The sequence below is a fragment of the Myotis yumanensis genome, unplaced genomic scaffold (assembly GCF_028538775.1).
Source record: "Myotis yumanensis isolate MYYU_CA2020_CCGP unplaced genomic scaffold, mMyoYum1.0.hap1 SCAF_1, whole genome shotgun sequence".
NCBI classification, from domain to species: domain Eukaryota; kingdom Metazoa; phylum Chordata; class Mammalia; order Chiroptera; family Vespertilionidae; genus Myotis; species Myotis yumanensis.
In genome coordinates this window covers 31118134-31140652 of record NW_027223752.1, presented here as the reverse complement: position 1 = coordinate 31140652, position 22519 = coordinate 31118134, and the positions used below count along the sequence as shown (strand labels likewise).

The 22519-nt window shown below is 48.3% G+C and overlaps 1 protein-coding gene across 1 annotated transcript in view; it reads right to left on the bottom strand.

Moving 5' to 3' along the window:
* The window catches only part of DPF3 (double PHD fingers 3), a 271445-nt gene that overhangs the window by 73249 nt on the left and 175677 nt on the right, over positions 1-22519 (bottom strand). The window contains exons 6-7 of the mRNA XM_070417223.1: positions 21232-21310; positions 1175-1312 (exon numbers count right to left, since the gene is read on the bottom strand). Of these exons, the coding sequence (XP_070273324.1) occupies positions 1175-1312; positions 21232-21310 (217 nt within the window). The remainder of the gene's footprint in view (positions 1-1174; positions 1313-21231; positions 21311-22519) is intronic.

The following is a 22519-nucleotide window of genomic DNA, read 5'->3' as shown; positions in this document are numbered from 1 at the left end:
TTGATCTGGGACTTCAGCCTCCAGAACTGTAAGAAAATAAATCTGTGTCCTTTAAGCCACCCACTCTGTTGTACTTTATTATGGCAGCCTGAGCATAATGACACAGAAGGCAATGTGACAAGGGAAGAGTGGGGTGGTGGTTAGGTAAAAACCCACACGAATCCAAAGAAAGGTCTTGGCCAAGGATTGTGTTAATTATTTCAAATATTTGGTGAAGGCAGCCAATCAACATCAATTGACTGAAATGTAGAGGAATCACTCTCAAATCCTAGAGTCTGAATATTTTTAAAGGTCTGTCTGATCCCTTTAATTACACTGAATTATTCACTTTAAGACCGCCTGTCAGCCAATCTTATGAAAGAAAAAAAGAATAGAAAACACATGGCATGTCCACAGTTATTGTTTACCTAATGATCTTAGAATGCCCACATCTTGAAGTAAGTCCTCAAGGTTCCATTATCTCATCCCATAAGGAATGCTGAAGAGGGAAGTCAAAAGGTGAATGCTAAGCCCTTTTTGACTTCCTAAATCATAACTGGGTGTTGAGGAAAGAAAGAATAAAAACAAAAAAACAAATCTTGGGAATTATTTGGGGTCTTCGAGCCCAACATCCCAAATATCAAGTGTACCCAATGCATTCATGTTTGCTGATTGAGTGCTCCAGCAAAGAGCATGGAGGCTCCAGGGCAGCATTTCTAAGGCAGGAGAGCCCTATGCCAAAATTGTAGACCCTATAACAGGCAAGACAATAAATCAAGAATCTTCTACATCTCTTGGTGGCCAAGGAGACATCTGGAGTATCTGTATGAACTGACATAGCCGAGGGATATGCTCGGGTCAGCAGCTGTGAAGGGACCATCTGGAGCTGAGGAAAGAGGAGCAGCTCTGGCATCTGACAATGGCCAGGTAAGGACATTTCCCTTCTGCCTGAACACTCACCTTCCTTCCTCAGACAGCAGAGCTTGCTGTGCCACCCCAGCCCAGTCACCCTCAGCCTCGGACTCAGCTGACCCCACAAGGGCAGCTGAGGCTGGGTTGAAAGAGCCAACTCACCACAGGAGATTGAGACCAACCAATGGTCATTACCAGAAGATGCCACAGGTAATTAAAGGAATGCTCCACAGCCCTGCCCACCCACTTCATAACTGCCCCAACCCAAAAACTGGAAACTCACGTCTGTGGTTCTCATTTCTGTGGTTGGGTGGGGACCGGGTCTCCTGGTCTTGAGCTTCATCCCCCTCCTCGCTGGCCAGGTGAGTGTGAGCGTAGTGGTAGCTGAGTCCTGGTCGGTTCTTGTAGCGCTTGCCACAGACTAGAGAGGAAAGAGGAAAGAAAGGAAAAACACAAATGTCAGCAACCTCTATAGCCACTGCCATCATTCTCCCAGGGAGTGACTCCCACCCATCCATTCCGGAGCTGGGGTTCCTTTAGAAAGATTTTGCCACCCCCAATCCCTTACTCCCTGGACAGGACCAAAACCACTATAACAACATGGGTCCGTGTAAAGCAAAACCACAGAAGTAGAAGATGAAAGTTGTGTGAGAGCTCCATCATTTCCTAGCTGTAAGACCCTAGGCAAGTCACTTACCCTCTCTGTGCCTGCTTCTTCGGAGGAAAAATGGAATAATAGTACTTACCTCACAGGGTAGTTGGTGATAAGATAATCTCTATGCAATTAGAACATGGTATTGTGATGATTATTTTAACTTTGAAGGTTGGACTGGGAGTTCAACACCAGTCCAACACCCCATGGCACAGACAGAGCAAGTGAGGCCCGGAAAGGCTAAGTGATTTGCCTGGGAACACAGCTAGTCGTGGCAGAGCCACCAGAAGCCAGGTCCCTTGGATTCCTGTGATTACTTCATCTACCTTCCTGTGGTTGACTGTGCCTGAAGTAGAAAAGCTTGATCTGGATAACATTCTTGATGTATCACTCAATGATTTCGAGTTCCACTCCCACCATGGAAACCATGAAGCCAAGGCATGTTTGGTAGATGTGGGGCAACCAAGAGCTTATGCCCTTGATGCCCTGGCAGCCTAATACCCCAAATCTCTAAAAACATGTCTTTGCAAGCATTACTTCTCAAATGGACATTCTGAGACAAGGGCAATAAGCAACATACATATGTCCAAGAAGAAAAGGGGGCAGTTCTATTGGTTAAATGCTCAGTACCTGAGAAGTCTGGCTAAATAACTTAAGACCAGATCACCACCCCCAATCTCACCCAATGATATCTCAGTCCTTAGAGCAGTGGTTCTCAACCTTCCTAATGCCGCGACCCTTTTATACAGTTCCTCATGTTGTGGTGAACCCCAACCATAAAATTATTTTCGTTGCTACTTCATAACTGTAATTTTGCTACTGTTATGAATCGTAATGTAAATATCTCATATGCAGGCTATATTTTCATTGTTACAAGTTGAACATAATTAAAGCATAGTGATTAATCACAAAAACAATATGTAATTATATATGTGTTTTCCGACCATCTTAGGCGACCCCTGTGAAAGGGTCGTTCAACCCCCGAAGGGGTCGTGACCCACAGGTTGAGAACCGCTGCCTTAGAGGAATGACACTGCCGGTAGCAGAAGCCTCAAGGTTCTTCTAATAAAAATCCTATGCCAACCCTCGCATCAGGTCCCCACCTTTCCCCAGCAGAGCCAACCCCACCTGATCTGTGGAAAAATCTGAAGTTCTGAGCTTTAAGAAACCCTTTTCACATGACTCTGTTATAGTAGTGAGTGTGAATATTTCATAAGGTAAAAGAGTACAGACTTCATCGTCAGACCTGGGTTCAAATGCTAGTTCCAGGTGCCCAAGTTGACCGGCTCTGTGACCTCCATCGTATAGAGAAGGTCTGTTTCCAGCCATCTTACCCAATTCCTTTATTATTTCTCATAGGGTTTCTTTTCTTACTAAATTCCCTTTCGTTTTTTCAGGTATTACAACCATTAGCAAAAAAAAAAAATAGATGTCATCTCTTCTTTCTCTTATTTGTACAAACGACTTATCTTCTTAGCTTAATTAGTTTGTAAGAATCACTAACCCGACACTTAAAAATAGCAAGATTTTCCTATTTTAATGCCATTGGATTTAGTGTTTCACTTACTTGAATAAAATATGTGGCCAATTTTTAGTCTTTATCAAATTTAAGTAGTTTCTCTTATTCCTGCTTTAGAGCTTTATTATAGAATTCTATTGACTGCCCTTTCAGCACCTACTCATATATGACTCTGGTTTGTTGATAGTGAATTATGTTGATTTCCTAATGGTTCCTACTACTGAAGCATTCTTGGTTCAAGAATGCACTCCACTTGGTCAGGGTGTACCATCCATTTGACACACTGCACCACTCTGTTCACTAATATTGCATTTTGCACCTACGTTATGTTGACTTGCAGAGTTTTGCTGAGAGAAATTAGACAAGACATATAATCTCTCTGTGCCTCCTTTCTGATCTGAAAATGATGACAGTATACTTACCATGAAAGATGGTTAAAGGAATTATAAGTCATATTTGTAAACTATCTCGCTTAGTACCCAGATCCCAATAGATGGCAGTGAGGGGTGAGAGGCGTCGGCTTGGTCTGCCATGCCCTTAGTACCAAATGCTCCTGAAAGGGGGACTTGGACCCTTGCCTCACACTACAGAATGTGGCAATTGGTCTGACTTTCTTAGTAAGGTGAGAGTCTGAGATTCAAGCTGGTGACCTAGTGACTGACTATACATTTAAGTCTTACAATTGGCTACTTACATTATCTCCCTCTCCCTGCTGTAAATATTGCAAAAAAAAATTTAAATGGTACTACACATCTCAATTCCATTTGCCTCAGGAAGTGGGACCTAAAGAGGTCCCTGAGGCATACTCTGGGCTTGCTTGTGGCTTTTTCTAGTTAACCTTTTAAATGTCAAGAGGTCAATGAACAGCAAATTACGGGGTCATTAGATATAAATCCATTTCATCACCAAGTATACTGTTAGTAAGGAATAAATGTTGATTAAAATACGAACGATAACATCAGTATTTACATGGGGAAACCTCGGCTGCCTGCAGATATCCCACTATCAACCCCTCAGCATTTAATTTCTGCCATTTTGTTATGTCAATTACCACTGTCTTCCTTAATCACAGAATTTCAGGATCTCAGTACCATTGGTCTAATTATCTATCAAATCGTTTTATTCCCATGAATACTCTAGAAGGCTGCCCTGGGCCAAGTCCAATGATGGAGATTCTCTACCCATCCAAGTAGGCATTTCTTCTTTGGACTCCTTGAATTAATTGTATCTGTACTAAAGGGCCTCTCTTTAAGGACAGTTTCACATCGATTTCATCTTGATATCAGTAACTCCACCTCATTGTAGCCATGCACGCATTAAATCTTCAAAACATATTCACGGAACAGTTGCTGAATGAACACAGAAACACTTTGTGGAAGAGCCTGGAGTGGGGAGGAGGTAAGGGTGTAGAATCTGGTGTAACTATCCATATTAATCTCACACCAATAGTCCTTGAAACCTGCAAAACCAAAATGAAGCAAAAAGATTCCCGTATCTCCTTCCCCAGCACCACAGAGAGTAACTGCTTTTAGAGCAAAGCCTTTTGCTAGAAGAGAGATTCTCAGAGTGGTCCCCAGACCAGCACCATCAGCATCACCTGGGAACTTGTAAGAAATACAAATTCTCGGGCTCCATCCCAGACTTACTGACAAAGTCTTGGGGTGGAGCCTGGTGATCTGTGTTTTAACCGGCCCTCCAGGTGATGCATGCTAACATGTGAAAAACACTGCTAGAAGGTTGGTATATTTAGGCTTGACTCTGCCTGCCCTGTATGCACCTGCCCTTTTGAATGGATGGCAGTGAGAGGCTGCCCTGAGACCTGTGGTCACCATTAGAAGAAAAGGTCCAGGCAGCACAACAAGGTCCTGGAAGCCAGACCCCTTTCCCATGGTTCCTATACATAGGCTCTCCAGATGGAGTTTCGTTTTCCCCTCACCTGCTTCTACCATCTATTTAAAAAAAAAAAAGACACTATTAACCATCTAACATGGGGGGCCAGGCATGTGGCACCAGAAATAGTTAAATGAGCCCCACTCCCCTCCTTCAAGGGGCTCAAAGTCTAGCAGAGGAAGCCTACAAGCCAAGGAAGAAGGAAGGTGGGATAAATGCACCAGAGGGAAGCATGCACCCTGCAAAGAGGGGCCAGCACCTGGGCCTGAGTGGGTGGGGTGGCTTCCCGGAGGAGGTGGGGTGAGCTGCGGCTTGAGAGATGAGCAGGATATCACCAGGCAGACAAAGCACAGCACCTGTTTTCAACTTGATTACCTTTTCTAGTCAAATCTCTCAGATTGCTTTCATCCGTTCATAGTATATAATCAAATGCGGCAAAGTCTTTAGTAACCTGGGGGGCACTGTGATTCATGGGAACACCATCTTCGTCACCCAATCCCGCCCTCGATGATCAGGAGGTTCCTGTTTCATCTGTGGATGTCTCTGCACTGTCTATCCTCCAATTTTCTGAAATGTTTTGATCAATTACAAGTCTTCTGAAAACTGCTCCTGCGACCGGTGACCAACAGAGGTTACCCAGACATGCAAACAGCACAGATTGGGCACCTGCTCGGCCATCTTCCCTCGTAAACACCGAGGACCCGCTGACCAAGTCAGAACTTTTCATCCGCACTGAGGGTCCCTATTTTAATTTTCTACATGTGAAACAATGAGGACTTCAGGATGGGAGAGGGTTTAAAGAGAGAGAATCTGGTAGAAAGCAGTTTAAACAGCAAGGAGATGCCTAGAAAGACTAACACAGTCTTCCTGGCCATGTGCTATCCAGCCCCATCCGCCTCCCCGGCCCCGTCTGCCTCCTCAGCCCCATCCGCCTCCTCAGCCTCTTCCCATCTCCCTGCCTCATCCGAGGCCACATTTCACCTCCTTCTCAGCCCTCGCCTCCCACTCACTGGCCTTTCCATTTCTTGAATATTTTTCTTTCCACCAAAGAGCATTGGCACAAGCTTTTCCCTCTGCCTAAACTGTCTCCCACCCCAAGTTGCCAGGTTAATGCCTCCTTATCCTTCCGATCTTGGTTCAAATGTCCTTCCCCTGGGAAGTCTTTCCAATCAAAATTAGGATCCCGGTTTGTTACCTTCCCAGAACCAATCATGTACCAATATGTGCCCCTCCCACCGGCAGGAAGCATGGCGGCCCATGTGTTTGCACAGCGTCTGACAGTCCCAGGGACCAGCTCAGGGCCTGATTCATGGCCAGCACTCAGTATCAGCTAAAGGAAGAAATAAAAACACCCATGGTTCTGACTTGGGCAACTTGGTAAGAGGATGCAGGAAGAGAATGAGTTCGGTCTGGGGCTGGCTTACATACCTGGAGCTTGGGAAAGATTTATGGATTCTGCAGTTAGCAGGGTGGTGAAATAGGTGATGGACATGGAGAGGAGAGATGATGGAGAAAGAGATGAAAGGTGTGGACACAGGATAGATCTCAGAAAACTGTGGTTTTTAAGAGTTGGGTAGAAAAAGAAAAACTGATGTCTAACAAGTTAGTTAAGAAAGACTCGCACAGCAGTCAGCAGCACAGAGGAGTAGGGCTTCCAGAGGACAGTAGCAATGCCACCAATCCTGGCTAACTATCGAGTGAGTGCCATGTGCCAGGCCTGCTCCAGTCCTTCACTCACAGCAACCTCCCCCCATCCTACAGACGAGCAGACTCGGGCACACAGGCAGAGCCAGAACAGTGTCAGATGACTAAGGGTCAAGAAAAATGGGGATTGCGAAGAGACCACTGGGTTTAGCAATTAGGTGAACTTAACGCACAGGGAACCTGCAACCTTGAGGAAGAGGAGGCGAGAATAGGGAGCTCCTGGGAAGGAGGAAGCAGTGACGGGCCCAACAGACTGTCCCTTCCAGTATGGCTGTGGAAGGAAAGAGTGAGGCTGATGGCGGATGGGCCTGTGGGATCAGGGAGGCTGAGGGGGGCTTGTCCTTCACAGCAGCGGTCGCCAACCTTTCGGACCTCACGGACCACCAGTGTTCCTTGGACCACCGGTTGGCGACCGCTGCTTTGCAGAGTAGCTCCTTGAGCAGGATCATGGGCTCAAGGGAGAGAGAAGGGGGAGGAGAGGGGATAAGAAAGTCAGGGTGAGAAGGGATTAGAGATAATGAAGCAAGATGCCTGACCCCAAAAGGAAGCTGCTGACCCAAGTCCCAGTCCTTGGAATGACTTCATCCCAGGGACAAGAGGTTTCTAAGATTTATTACGGTTGAACTGCATCCAGCTCAGACTGCAGCATTTAGATGAGAAGAGATGCCTTGGAAACCCTGACTGACTGGCTTGGAAGAGAAGGGAAATCAGCTTCTGTATTTCATCCCATCTCCCTACCACTCTGAACACTTATGGGCGTGTGACCTGCACATTCAGACAGGGTCCCGGGCTCAGAAGGGCCCCACGCTTGGTTTAATGCTTTCCTGTCACCATCTTGAAATTCTTACACTTCCAAACAAAGGGCCTCTCGTTTTCATCTTGCACTAGGCCCCGCAAATTAGGTAGCTGGTTCTGGAAAGCTGCCAGGGCCAGGGGTGGAGATCTGGGGCTGGTTATTCCAAACAGCCCACTTGGTATCGTAATTGCTGCCAAGATGAACCCTAGCAGGACCCAATCAGTCCTGGGTCAGGAGTAAAATTCCCCCCGGAGGTAACCTTGGAAATCTGGCCAGAGTGGTGGGCCACACAGCAGTGGTCCTGTCAGTACCAGGGGCTGCTCTGGCCCTGCTCTGGGGTCGGCCCTGCCTCAGAGGGACAGGATCTACAGGAGGGGAGTAGGCAGGCTGGACCTGAACTGCCTGGATTCAGATCCCAGCTCTGCTGCTGACTGTGCGATCTTGGGGGAGTTGCTAAACCTCTCTGTGCTTCAGCATCCTCTCTGGGCAGATCATGACAGCACACCTACCTCACAGTTGTGGGGGCTACGTGAGAGGATCCATGTAAACGGTGCCTGGCTCACAGTGCGTCTCAGCCATTGTCAGCTGTTGTTATCACCGCTGCCATCAAAGTGGGTCAGCAAAGGAAATAAACCCAAAAGGGGAGGGGGTTCCTAGTACTTTCTCCTCTGAAGTCTGGGGTGATGGAGTTGCAAGAAAAAGAGGATGGGGAGAGATACATTCTGAAAATAAAGTATTAGAACCATCTGCTCTCCTTTTATCATGTCAGCAATCTCACTCTGGAATTATCTGTCATGCAGAATCAGACTGCTCCCCAAGACTGCTGAAGCATTCAGACAGGGCTGCGCCCCCACCCTCCCACCAGTCTCCTTCCCCAGGGCAAACTGCTTTGCGTCACGCACCTCTGAAGCCATCACCCCGGGGACCAGTCAACCTGCCTGCGCACAACCCAAGGCCCTTCTCTTCACCTTGGCGAGCATGCCCTGGGCTGTGTGTTCCTGGCATGAAGCGCATGGAGAGGAAGGGCTGTGACAGTAAGGAAGGTCCAGCTTGCCTTCCTCTCTCTCCTTCCCCCGGAGCGGATCCATCTGTCAAGCTGCAGAAATAGTGCTTGCCCACCTCCCCATGCAGAGCTGGATTCTCCAGGCAGGACCTCCCGTCTGGAGTTATGAATACCTTCAGTGTTGCCCCAGAATATTTACAGCACGCCACCCACTCCAACCCGACCCCACTCACTCCCTGTCTGGGAGAGGGGGAGGAGGGGAGGAGGGGAGGAGGGGAGGAGGGGAGGAGGGGGGAGGGAAGAGGAGGAGGGAGAACCAGGGGCAGTTTGTGTGAACAAAGCCTGCTGCAGCAGACAGCAGAATCCTTCCCGCGGAGGAGAAGCGGCCGCCTTCCCCACTGATAACTTAATGACTCTGGCACATTTTCATCAGCCCAACTTGGAGCACGCAGTGGGTATCTGAGCCAGTGGTTTCCGAGAGACTGAAAGCAGCGACTGAAAGCAATTACGGGATGAGCGTCCGAGAGACAAAGCCTGGGCCTTGGGAGTCACAGGGCCGCATCTCATTTCCAGCTCTTCCCTGTGACACTAACATACAACCCCAAGGAGGTCACTTCCCTCTCTCTACAGCTGCTCTGTAAAACCCACCCAGCAATGCCTGTTTGCTGCCGATGCCGCCAAAGCACCACACGTACAGTCCGGCGCACAGTCTCACACTGAATCCCACAACAGGTCACAAGTGAGGATCAGCATCCCCTTTTACAGATGAGGACACTGAGGCTGAGGGAATGGAAGCAACTCGATAAATGGCAGAGCCAGGATTGGAACTCGGGTCTGTGCGACTTCGAAGCACATGACTAAAGATGCACTTAGTCATTCTCTATTTGCCAAGCTCTGTGCCTGGAGCTGATCTCTACACACAGCTCTTGCCCTCTGCTTCTGATGGAGTTTGGCCAGCAGGAAGCATCAGCAGGAGAGCGGCAGGTGAGATGAGGGAAGCTGGGGATCTGTGCCCTGCCCATCCCTGCCTGGCCAGCGTGCTGGTGCAAGGCCTACGGCCCCTCCACAGCTCTGGCTCCCGGGAGCCACTTGTCCTTACGTTCCTTGGGACTCAGGATGGGGAAGGAACACTCCTTCCCTTGTCAGTCCCTTTATCTTGCCCATCCCTCCACAATCATTCCTCCATCAAATGCTCTTCCTATCAGCCTGAGTGGATCTGGGGCTGACACAGATAAAACAAGAGGCCATTTTGGCAGGATAATCACACCCTACCAGACTGGTTCATAGACATCTGGGGCTCCCCAAACCTGCCAGACAATCCTGTCTTCTCTCTGCTCAACCATTTAGGGCAGCGGTTCTCAACCTGTGGGTCACGACCCCTGTGGGGGTCGAACGACCCTTTCACAGGGGTCGCCTAAGACCATCGGAAAACACATATATAATTACATATTGTTTTTGTGATTAATCACTATGCTTTTATTATGTTGAATTTGTAACAATGAAATTGGGGGTCACCACAACATGAGGAACTGTATTAAAGGGTCGCGGCATTAGGAAGGTTGAGAACCACTGATTTAGGGGATGGAGGATTGCCTACCACCAACCCCCAAGTGGGGAGGAGCCCCAAGTGATAAAGCCTTGGCATGGCTCAGCTGGGGACAAAACCCAGGGGATACTACAAAAGGCCACCCGCGCTGACTTGTGTGCTCAGGGTGGTGTTAATCCCTATGACTTGTTATTTTTTGTAAAGATTTTTTTGTTAACCACGTTTTTATTTATTTTAGAGAGAGAGGAAGGGAGAGGGAAGAGATAGAAACATCAATTGGCCTCCTGCACACCTGCCCACAAGCCGGGCATGTGCCCTGACCAGGAATCGAACTGGGGACTTCTTGGTGCATGGGTCAATGCACAACCACTGAGCCACACCAGCTGGGCAATGCCTATGACTTTTAAATGTCCTGGCTTTTCTCAAGAGCCAATGAGGGCTCCACAAGTTTAAGAGATTGGTCCCGTTCCTACCATTCCTACCACAGGTGGGCACCAAGAAGCTCCTCCCGGGCAAGTCCAGGTGAGCGCCCCTCCCCCACCCTTGCGAGCCCAGAGGCAGCAGCGTGGGTGGCCCGCTGCAGACCTGGAGTCTGGCCCTGGCTCTGACACCAACACTTGTGGACAAATCCCATCCTTTCTTGGTTGCCACATCTGTAAAACATGGCAGCTGGATCAGAGGGTCTCTGTCTTCCATTCCAGCATTTCACAACTTTATTTCTCTGGGTCCTCTGAGGCCCATGTGCCTCCTAAAGCAATTACTCCCTCAACTGTGAGAGAAACAGTGTAGGCTCCAGCCATAGCAGCCATTCGGGTACTGCCCACACCCCTCGCCGCAGGTCCACAGCTGCCTTCCTGTGCTTCTCTATTTCTTCTTCAGAGCCACCCGATGCTTATTTTAAACTGAATTCTTCTAGATAGAAATACATTGGCTAGAGCAGGGGCGGAGTGCAACACCCCAACTTTTCAAAGCCACATTCCCTGACCCTGGCTCTGCAGGATCCGGAAGCCCTGTGTCTCCATTAAGGGAGGGCATTCTGCTTATTTTAGGAATTTACTGTATGTGAATGTGACCCTGGCTTTAAAAAACAACAACAACAACAAACAAACAAAAACTTGCAAGAACAGAAATAAGCAACAAACCTTTCATTTCAAAATACCTTATAACCTGATTCTGGATCCCAGGCAGAGAAATGTGGAAACTCACAAAACCAAAGCATTAGATGTGTTAGTGGGACTCTCTCCTGCCCTGCTGGGAAGCAGTAATAGACTTCTGGTGAACCTGGGGCCAGCTTTCCTGGGTCAGCTAATAGGCTGTGTGACTTAATTTTTCCAATCTCAGTTTCCTTGTCTGTAAAATGGGGATCATAATAGTTCATGCCTATCTAAATGTTGTAAGAACTGGGTGAGTCTACTCTCATAACGTGCTTACCAGAGTGCCTAGCACACAATACATATTCAATAAGGCTTTTTTGTTTATTTAATCATCACCCAAGGATATTTTTCCATTAGTTTCTAGAGAGAGTGGAAGGGAGGGAAAAGGAGGAGGGAGGGAGGGAGAGAGGGGGGGAGAGAGAGAGAGAGAGAAAGAGAGAGAGAGAGAGAGAGAGAGAGAGAAAGACATTGATGTGAGAGAGACCCGGGTCAGGGATCAAGCCTGTAACAGAAGCACTTGCCCTTGACCAGGAATCAAACCTGAGACTCTAACCCAGGGGTCCTCAAACTTTTTAAACAGGGGGCCAGTTCACTGTCCATCAGACATTCCACACATGCGCACTGCGGGCCTGGGACGAGTCGGTTGCTAAGCAGGACAGGCAGCGGCGGCAAAAACACCCGGCGGGCTGGATAAATGTTTTCGGCGGGCCGCATGTGGCCTGTGGACCGGACCGTAGTTTGAGGACAACTGCTATAACCACTTAGCAAAATAGGCTGAGGCCATTAAAGCTATTTTTAAAAAATATATTTTTATTGACTTCAGAGAGGAAGGGAGAGGGAGAGAGCTAGAAACATCAATGATGAGAGAGAATCATTGATCAGCTGCCTCCTGTACAACCCGTACTGGGGGTCAAGCCCACAACTGGGCTTGTGCCCTGACTGGGAATTGAACTGTGACCTCTTGGTTCATAAGTCAACGCTCACCACCGAGCCACACCGGCCAGGCCCAGTAAAGCTATTTTTGATCATTTAAATTTATCAAATTGCTTCCCTGGTCCCAACAATTCCAGCAGCCAATGCACAGAACAGAACTAGGAGACCAACTTAGGTACAAAATAAGTACACTTTCTTAATTTAGTATAAAGAAAATAAATTCTTATTGAGCACGTGAACCAAGAAGTGGGCTGTTTTTACACACAATCCCATTAGCCCTCCTGAAAACCTTCTAAGGTCAATCTTATTTTCCCCACTTGACAGAAAAAGAAACCGAGGCTCAGAGAGGTTTTGGGATTTGCGCAAGGTCATGACTAGGAAGTGACATAGCAAAGATTCAAACTCTGGGCTTGTGACTGGAGAACCATCTTCTTCTGACCACCATCCCTTCCTTGTAGGGACAGTATCTTTGATTCCTACTCCAGTGAGTTCTACATGAGCATGCCTTTAATTAGCTCAAAGGGTAAAGTATAAATTCTCTTTTAATATTACAATAAAAACACTTTAAATAAATATAATTGTCAATATCTGGGGGGAAGGTAAATGGAGAAAGGTAAAAAGCAGCCGTGGGCAAACTACGGCCCGCGGGCCGGATCCAGCCCGTTTGAAATGAATAAAACTAAAAAAAAAAAAAAAAGACCGTACCCTTTCATGTAATGATGTCTACTTTGAATTTATATTAGTTCACACAAACACTCCATCCATGCTTTTGTTCCGGCCCTCTGGTCCAGTTTAAGAACCCATTGTGGCCCTCGAGTCAAAAAGTTTGCCCACTCCTGGTAAAAAGTCAAACCAGTTGCCCTAAGGTGTGGCAGCCCCGAAATCTTTGGGACTGGCCAGCATGCTCTCTCTCAGGCTCTCCGGGTGTGTGGCTGGCATAACTGCTCCCTCCATACAGAGCTGGCTTTATCTGTGAGCCCCACGCTCTCTGGTGTGTCTCATGGACCCTTCCCTGAGGCAGGCCCTCATCCACCTACAACAATGGTATAAGTGCTTCACTTTCTTTGGAGAAACAAACGTCCATTAATACCTGTTAGACATTCCTGGATGTCCTGCAAGTTCCCTCAAACTCCTATATCAAAATTGTGTCACTCCCCCAGGGACCTGCTTGGCATCCTAGAGAAGCACCCTGACACACCAGCCAGCAGCCCCTGACCACTCCCTCCCCTGCAGTCCTGCAGCGCTCACTGTCCACTCAGTGAAAGACTGCCTGGCAGTGTGTCACCTCCCGTGCGATATCAGCCTTATCTTTCCAACTGCATCAGAGTCCGAGAAAACAAGGAAAAGGAAAAGACGAAAGAAACATTCGTGAAGCACAAGCCACGTGCAGACATCTTTATATACTCATTATTACACGTAGTTTTCCCAACCAGGGACCATCCCCACTCCACAGCTAAAGAAACAGAGACTCCAGGCCCAGGTGATTTTCTTTAAAATCCCAGATGACAAGCAGAACAGCCACAATTTGCCCTCAGCCTTCTCACTCCAAAGCCAGCGCTCACCCAGCTCTCTTTAACCTGGGCGGCAATGACCTGCGCCTGCTTCCCTCCAGCCCCGCCGTGATTTCAAATGAGAGAAATCAGAGGCTGTGCACCAGGCTCTTTGACCTCACAATTCTGCTTCTAGGAAATAATCGAAGCATTATGCAAAGACCTAGCTGCAATGTTGTTTGCAATGCTGAACAAATCTGAAACTGTCTAAACATCCACTAGTGGAACATTGAGCAAACGGTGGTATTCAGTACGTAGGCACTGGATAGCCCTAAAATGTCATCATAAAAATAACTTTATTGACATGGAAAGATGTTCTTCATGTATTTTTAATGGGGGGTGGGAGGAGGGGAGAGATTAAAATGATATGTGTCATATATTGTGTGTGTGTGTGTTATGTGTAGACTAAAATAGTATACAACAAAACAAGACGTAAGTTATCTCTGAGGAGTAAGATTATGGGTGATTTTTATTTTTCCCTTTATGCTTATCTATAATTTCTGATTTTTCTGCAATGAACATATACTATTTCTATAAAATTTTTTAAATAAAAAGAACCTCTACAACTGTTAATATCTACCCTCTTCTTGGTCATCCACATCTTAATAGGAATTATTTGCCACAAAGTTCCCATCAAGTAACAGCTGGCTGAGAACAAGGTTCTAACTGGATGAGACAATAATTCGAGAGGATGTGAGTTACAGCCCAGAAGAGGCGAACCTGGGGTTGGTGGCCAATGGGCAAGATTCCTGGGAATGTTAAAGGGTGGGGCCAGTGGGAGGGGGAAGGCAGGCAGTGGGAGCAAAGGAAAAAGAGAAATGAGGACATCAAAGAGCAACACCAGCCCCTCCCCAGCCCTGCCTCTGGCCAGCCCTGCCGGGACACTCTGCAACCTGTGTCCATGACATGCTGGCATTTAAATATTTAAACAGACCCAGCTTCACTATAACAAACGCACTCAATCTCCAGGGATCAATCCCATGCCACAGGCCCTGCTCCACAAATCAAGTTTCTGGGGCACAGAGCCTTTCCCACCCACCCCCCACCCCCCACGCAAGGACCTGCAAGATAATAGCTGTGACAACTGAGTGATGAGCCCGGCTTCCCTTCAGTGACAAGGGCAGCCAGCCTGAAGGCCGCAGTTATTGGCTTTTCCACTGCAGCTTGAAGCTAAAAGCGCATGAGTCTTAGAGAATGTGGAGCCTAATGCCCTCAAAAAAATTTTAATAAGACTGCAATAGTCATCTGAGTCTCCCTGTGCGCTCAGGTATGGGGAAACTGAGAGGAATTTTAAGGAGGCTGCAGTCAAGCAGATTTTCTGGGACTGCCTCGGGTGCAAGCTGTGCCTGCCCCATGCACAGCCCTCCCAGCCTGCAGCTCCTCTGCGCCTGCGCAAGGCAGAGATCCCGTGATATCCCACAGTCTGACACCGTGCCTCCTGGGTGAGGAGCCTCATTGTTAAGCCACTGCCTGGGAAGAAAGGAGTCCACCGTGGAGGGAAGGAGTGTTGATCGGGAAGGTCAAAGACTCAAGAAAGGAACCTGCCTCACTGGCAAGTGAGAAAAGTGGTGCCATGGCCATTGAGGGTGGAACCAGGGCCAGACCCTGATTTCTTGGCTTTCTGCCCCATAACCTTCCTCCCTCCAGTAAGCCAAGAAGAGCAGGAGGGGACCCCAGGCCCTATTCTGCCACTGCCCCCAACTGGACATGGTTACTGCACGGGGTTTCTAGAAGGGAGGCACTCCTGCGGAGGTCTCGGCTTCCGTCACAGGCCACACCCAGGCAGAAATGCATGTCTGTGGGGTAAGGATGGGGGAGAAGCAGGTTCTTCCTGATGCAGAGGTTGAGCGGACAGGACTCACGCCTGATGTGTGAAGACAGGCCATGACTTAGAGAGAAGTCACACTCCCAGCCTTTTGTCATTAATCTACCTAATGCCTCAGTTTGGGGGGTCGGAGGGGGGGGGGGGAGAATTTAAAAGGCTCAGAACTCTATAATCCATTCCATTCCACTGCCATTGTAATTACTGCCTGACTCCCGCTTGCCAATCTGACACCAAGGAGCCACCTGTCAACAGTGAGGCAGGCTTCACCGCATAGAGCAGGCGCGCAGGGAGAACAAACCCCAGGCAGGAGGACGGGTTCCATCCGCAGTGTGTGCGAGGTGTCCTGGGGCCTGTCCGCTCCAGGCCTGGAGAGACCAGGATTCTTACCCCAGCTTTAGCATCCACCAGCTGCGTGGCCTTGGACAAATCCCTTCACCTCTCTGAGCCTCAGTTTCTTTCACAGAAAAGTGAGGTCACCTGTCCCTACCTTTTGAGGTTAGTGTGAGGATTTACAGAAACCATGTATGTGAAATGCTTAGCCCAGTGCCCCGCACACTGTGAGCACCGTCAGCAGGAGTCATCACCGTGATCAGAAAAGAACTGGGAACAAAAGACTAAGAGCTGGAGAGGGTGTGGAGAAACTGGAAAACGTGCACACTGTCAGTGAGCACGCAAAACGGTGAGGCTGCTGTGGGAAGCAGTACGGAGGCTCCTCAAAAAATTAAAAATAGAACTACAATTAGATCCAGCAATCCCACTTCTGAGTATTTATTCAAAAGAACTGAAATCAGGGTCTCAAAGAGATATTAGCACTCCTACGTTCACTGCAGCTCTATGCACAAGAGCCAGATGTGGAAACAACCTAGGTGTCCAACAGATGAATAAAAAGAAAGAAAATGAGGGATGTACATACAATGGAACTCTATTTGTCCTTTAAAAAGGGGAAATTCTTCAATATGCGACAACATGGATGAACCTTGAGGACATGGTACTAAGGGAACTATCCAATCACAGAAAAAACTAATACTGCCTGGTTCCACAGTGATGAAGTATCTTAAAAAGTCAAATTCATAGCAATAGCCCTAACTGGTTTGGCTCAGTGGATAGAGCATCAGCCTGCGGATTCAAGGGTCCCAGGTTCGATTCCGGTCAAGGGCATATACCTTGGTTGCGGGCACATCCCCAGTAGGGAGTGTGCAGGAGGCAGCTAATCGATGTTTCTCTCTCATTGATGTTTCTAACTCTCTATCCCTCTCCCTTCCTCTCTGTAAAAAATCAATAAAATATATTTCTAAAAATATTCATAGCAATAAAGAGTGGAACGGGCATCAAGTTTGCATCAAGCAAGATGAATACGCTCTAGAGATCTGCAATCCAACACTGCACCTGTAGTCGACAATACATACTGTACACTCAGAAATTTGTTAAAAGGGTAGGTCTCGTGTTAAATGTTCTTTAAATTAAACATTTAAATGTTAAATGTTCCATATTAACATTAATTTTTAGGGGGGGGGGACTTCACAAACCATTCCCACTGTGCCCAGCAAAAGGGAAAATGTCTGTGTTGCTCTCCCCAAATGGCTAAGGCTTAGAGACAAAATGTTCCTCTCCCTGAATCTCACCCCATTACTACCACCTTCTTTCTTATGATGCACCTTGAACAAAGAAAATGGAAACTCAAGTCTCTCATCAGGAGTCTGCCCCAGTGATGCTAACAGAAAATGCAAGGTCAGGTACGTTAGGAAGAGAAGAGGCAAACTCTCAAAATGATTTTTTAAAACATCCCAGTAGCCCAAACCCAAGGATTCCCTTTGTATGTCTATCTCCAGTTATCATACCACATATAAAAGGGGGCTAATGATACTATTAGGATTTAAAGCTATTAAGTTAATTAATGTCAAGTGCTGGATTGCTGAGTTAGATATGGGACTGCTGAGTTTTATATCAACACTGAACGAATTGGAAAGATTCTAAAGAGACCAACTAAAACAGTGATGCAAGCCAGTGGCACTCTGCCTGGAGAATTCCTGGAGACTACAGAACTTCCAGATGCAAAAAGCGGGGAATAAAAAAGCGCTGAGCAGTCGGCCAGAAACCTCCGAATGCGGATGAAATAGACCAGTCATTCTGAATAGTCAGTATTCCTAAGTTCCCCCTCAGAGGCCCTCAAAAGATGCAGGGTCCTGAGCCTGCTCCCAGGGGTTTCGATGCAAGTGGTCTGGTGTGAGGCCGGGAATCTACGTTATAATAAACATCTAGGTTATCTCTGGGCTGATGGTCCAAATCCACACTTTGACAAACATGACCGCCTTTCCCACAAAGTTCTATTCAGTGGCTTTGCTTGTGGGTAATGAACACTTCTCCTTCAGCACGAGACTGAAAGGGAAGAAGTGGAACTTTAATCTTTAAGCTCGGTAAATGCTCCGGATAATTAATAGAGACTGGTTACTTGCTGGAAAATGAAGTATTCATCTACACACACACCATGGGTTGGGTAAAAAATAAATTATGTTTAGATGATTTAATGTTTCTCTGAGATGAAATAAATTCAATGGCTGAGTGAAAGGCAATAGGCAAACTATCTATCACCTGAAGTTAACGGCTAAGCTAATATTTCAACCACCTATCTTGAAAGGGAAGCTTGGGCCAAGAACATAACAGGACAACTATATTTAGAAATATAACCCAGAAGGGTTAAATACAATCACATCTGAAAAAATGGCTATTGCTACTCCACATAAACCCGGAAGGAGGTGGTGGGGTCCAAGGTGGCCTAATATTTTCAAAAATAACTTGAAAGATGGAGTGGGGATTATGTAAATCAAACCACAGATGATGCAAAAATGGCAGCAATCAGGAATCTGTGGAGAATAAAATTTAACTATTGGGCAATGTCTTTAAAATTGCCTTTATTGAATCCTACATATTGAAGTCACATATTATTATATGTCTTTACTGAGACTCAATAGGGCCAAATGCAAAGTGATTTATGGACAAAGAAATGATCAAACGCATAAGTAGAAAAGAGCACAACACAGAGGGACATTAGCTACTTCTGACCGTGTGGGAGTCACGGGCACACAGTGCAACGGGGCGGTCAGGTATTTCTACGCTCTACAGACGTGGGTGGCGTTAAGAAGTGACGTGTAAAATAAACAAGGAAACGTGTCTGTTACTCTTTCAGCCAAACAGCCTTGGCGCTACTTCCCCTGGGAGTGCTGGAAGGAAGGGAATGGAGAGCAGGCTGTCACAGAGGTGATGGGACGGACCCGAGGTAAACTGAGAACACAAGGAGAGGTTAAGAGCGCCTCCGGAACAAAATGCTCAGTGTACCTGTTTGGAGGGGAAAGATGCACAAAAGACAAGGGAGCCTATAGAAGAGAAACGTTTCAGTTCCTCTTAAGGAGAAACAATCATTCCAAGCGCTATTAAAAGCATGGAAGAAAGGTCAGCTTATGGTAACACCATCCCTGGGGAATTCAAGGAGGTGACCAGACACCTCTCTACTTAGGATGCATTAGAGATTATTAAAAGCATTCCTTGCTGAGTACTGGGGTGCAGAGTGGGCCTCATGACCTCTCCAAAGGTCATTCCTATCCCAAAGGATCACATGTCTGAAGGGCACCAGATAAAAATAAAGTCTATTAATCACTGAGCTGCCACACAATTTCCTAAGAGAGCCAGAAAGAGAAGGGCAATCCAGGGTGGACCTTACTCCCCTGACAGAGGAAAGGGAGGCAGTGCCTGTGCAGGCAGAGCCAAGAAGTCCGACAGGGAGACTTCCAGAAAGCCCACATCGGGCCTGTAATCAGGCCTCCAAGGTCCACAGCATAAACAGAAGGAGGAAAAGACCCGGTGGGGAGGGAACAGGAAAAGCAAATGGCACTGAGAGCCCTACACAAAGCCACCGGAGCTGGGGGGGAGGGTGTGATGCAAGCACTTTGTGCAGAGAGAGGGGGCCGGGCAAGAGAGGGACACCATGAGGGCGCTTTGTGGAGACAGATGACAAAGGAGTGAGGAGCGGGACTGAGAGTAGGTGAAGGACACATGGTGTGTCTGGGAATACAGGGTCCTATCATTGGCTGAGAACCGATGAAAGGTGTAGTGATCGAGCAAAAAGTAATTCCACTATCTATGGCAGCACAAAAATCACGTAATAAAAATAAAGTTTTTAAAAGAGGAAGCACAAGGCAAAGCCCCAGTTCCAAAGCAGCTGCTGGCACTCTTGTTGGCAACTGGCTGGCACCGTCGGAAAGCCCGTTCTGGGAGGGGCCTGAGGACCTCCCCAGGGCCAGCTTGGGCTTTGATGAACCCCATTTAGGAGGCAAGACCCAGGCCAAACCAGGCACCTCCTGGTATGGCAAGAAGGATCAGGCCCCAGGCCCTGCTCTCCCCTCATCCTAAAATGGAGTTGCTTTGGGATAGAGATGTTACCTGCAGTTGTGTCACGAATGTCATCTGCACGGTGTGTTCAGAAGCCAAGTGGATTAACCGAAGAGCTTATATACTAGTACATATATGTGCAACCCATGGACACAGACCATAGTGCGGTGCAGGCCTGGGGGTGGGGTGGGGCAGACCTGAGGTGGAGCGGGGGGCATCTGTAATACTTGCAACAATAAAGATAAATTTTAAAAAAAAATAAACCGAGTAAGAGTCATGGAGTTGGTCTTCTAGCAAAATGTTCTCCAACCAGCTGTCACCTCACTGGCCACAGAACAACTCTTGAACTCAAGAGTCCAGTGAAGAAGGAGGGAAATGGCACCACCTCCAAAGTGCCCCCTAAGCCCCATCTTCCCAGTTCTCCCCCCGCTCTCACAGAGACTGCAAACGCTGGCGAGATGGGCAGACGCCGGGAGGGACCGCTGCACCAGGGCCCTGCCTCAGCCACTTTGCTGCCATTCTCACCACAGCGCCCTGTGGCAGAGCTCTGCATCCTCAGAGAGAGGAGGAGATGGAAGGGAAGATGGTCAGGGAATGCGGCTTTGAGTGCTGCCCTTGCCATGGAGTGAGCAGATGGTGCTTGATACAGTGAGAAGATAACTAGGGCAGGGATTTTAAACCCACCATCCAATGCTCTGGCAGGTGAGAAAGACAAAAGCCCTCCAGCTGACAGCAAAGCCTCTACCTCTGACACCAGTCCCTGGTCCACCCACCACCACTGACCCCGGCACTCTCTCGCTCGGTCCTCCCCAGCTCTGCCTGCAGACCCCACACCCAGGAGCCAGGCAGCCGCTTGTCCAAAAGATGTTTCTGAATCAGGCAAGAAAGGCTGGAGATGGATCAAGAGCCATTTATTAACTAAGTGATCATCAGAGAAAGAGTCATAACTTGCCCTATGTAGGACAGGAGGAAGAGAAAAAGGAAATTAAAGGGAAACAAATGACAAACCACCGGAACCAAGCACTTTTGTTGGAGGATTCTGAGTTATGCTTTTGTTTGTAATTCTCTGAAGTAGAGAAAGAAATAGGGATCTGAAGGAGACAGAGTGAGAGAGACAGAGAAAAGCTACAAAGAAGGGAAGGGTACTGCCAGAGAGAGGAGCACAGCACCCAAGGCCTCCCACTTGCTCTCCTCAGGCAGAAACATGAGGGCAGAGAGGAGGTGGTGACAGAGGGGAGGTACAGGCATGGGAGCTGGGATGAGAGGCCCCAGAGGAGGAGCCAGCAAGCCTGGGCTGGGGGCTGACAGGCAGGGAAGCACAGGAATGGTGGGGACAGGGGTAAGGGCAGGGGCAGGAGAAGGAAGGCGGTGTCGCCTGTACTTACTGTCACAGACGTAAGGTTTGTCGTGGTCTTCCTGAGAGGCGGGGTCATGCCTCCTCCTGCCACCAGCAGAGCCACGGGCCTAGGGAGACATGGGGTATCACGATGCTTGTTACTCTGGTCATCGCCACAGGCCCTGAACATGTACTGTGAGGCCCCGAGTGCTTCACCTGCATCTCCTCGTTCCCTTTCACCACATCTGTGCCCATGCCAACCCCCTTTTACAGGCCAGGAGACTAAGACCCAGAGAAGTGAGGTAACTTACCCCAAATCGCTCAGCTACTCACAAATCCCAGAGGGAGACACTACTATGGGCTCCACTTAACAGATCAGGAGACTGAGGCAACTGGAGAGGGTAGGCAGCTTGTGTAAGGCCACTCAGCTACTAAGTGCAGAGCCAGGACATTAACTCAGGACAGTCCCACTGCAAAGCCTCTACTGACCAAGTGTCCTTACTCTCCTGTGGCTAGTAGGACCTCTTCCTCCAGCTCCTTAGCCTTGCAGCTCTGTTGCTACCAAATGGAGATGCCAACTGGCTCCCCTCAGCTGGCCAGATGATGGGCGTGTTGGAGCAAGTAGCATAATTACCGTTATCAGCCAAGCCCCTTTGTTCACACTCCCCCACTCAGGTCTCTCAAGAGCCAGCCAAGCCTGGCATCAGGGCACAGGGCATGAGCCCGGCTCAGCCAACTCCAGAGGGGTGGGCCTCAGCTGAGGCCTCCCTGTGTGGTCTGCCGTGAGCCTCCGGCCAGTGACAGAAACCTTGGCTGCTCATGGCCTCCTGAAGCTGGACTGCTGATACCAGCACCCGTGTGCACCTCCAGAAAGAGTCGGCATAGCCTGGGCAGGGGCGGGATGAGCTCAACCTCGAGGCGAGAAGAGACCAGCTAGGGAGCAGCTCTGCGGCCCCGGGACAGTAGCTGCAAGAATGCAGCAAGGTTTATTTTTAAAACTTGAAAAGTCCCACACTGGTCACGTGTGTAGCACCCTAGTCTCCTCAGGGTCATTCTCTGGTAATGAGTAGCAGTAAACTCCCAACCAGGAAAGGGCCTGCCGGGTCTTTGGGGACAGAGAGAAAGGCACAGCAGATGAGACGTAAAATGGCAGCAACATGGAATGCAGGGAAGATGGGGCAGTCCCAGGGACCTGGCCGGGAAAAGTAGCCCTGAGGACTTCGGGGTCAAAAGGCCTGAGATGGTTGCTTGTGTATGCATGCTCACTCTCTCTTTCTCCCCCCCACCCCACCTCTCTCTCTTTCTCTCTCAGTCTCTCTCTCTCTCTCTCTCTCTCT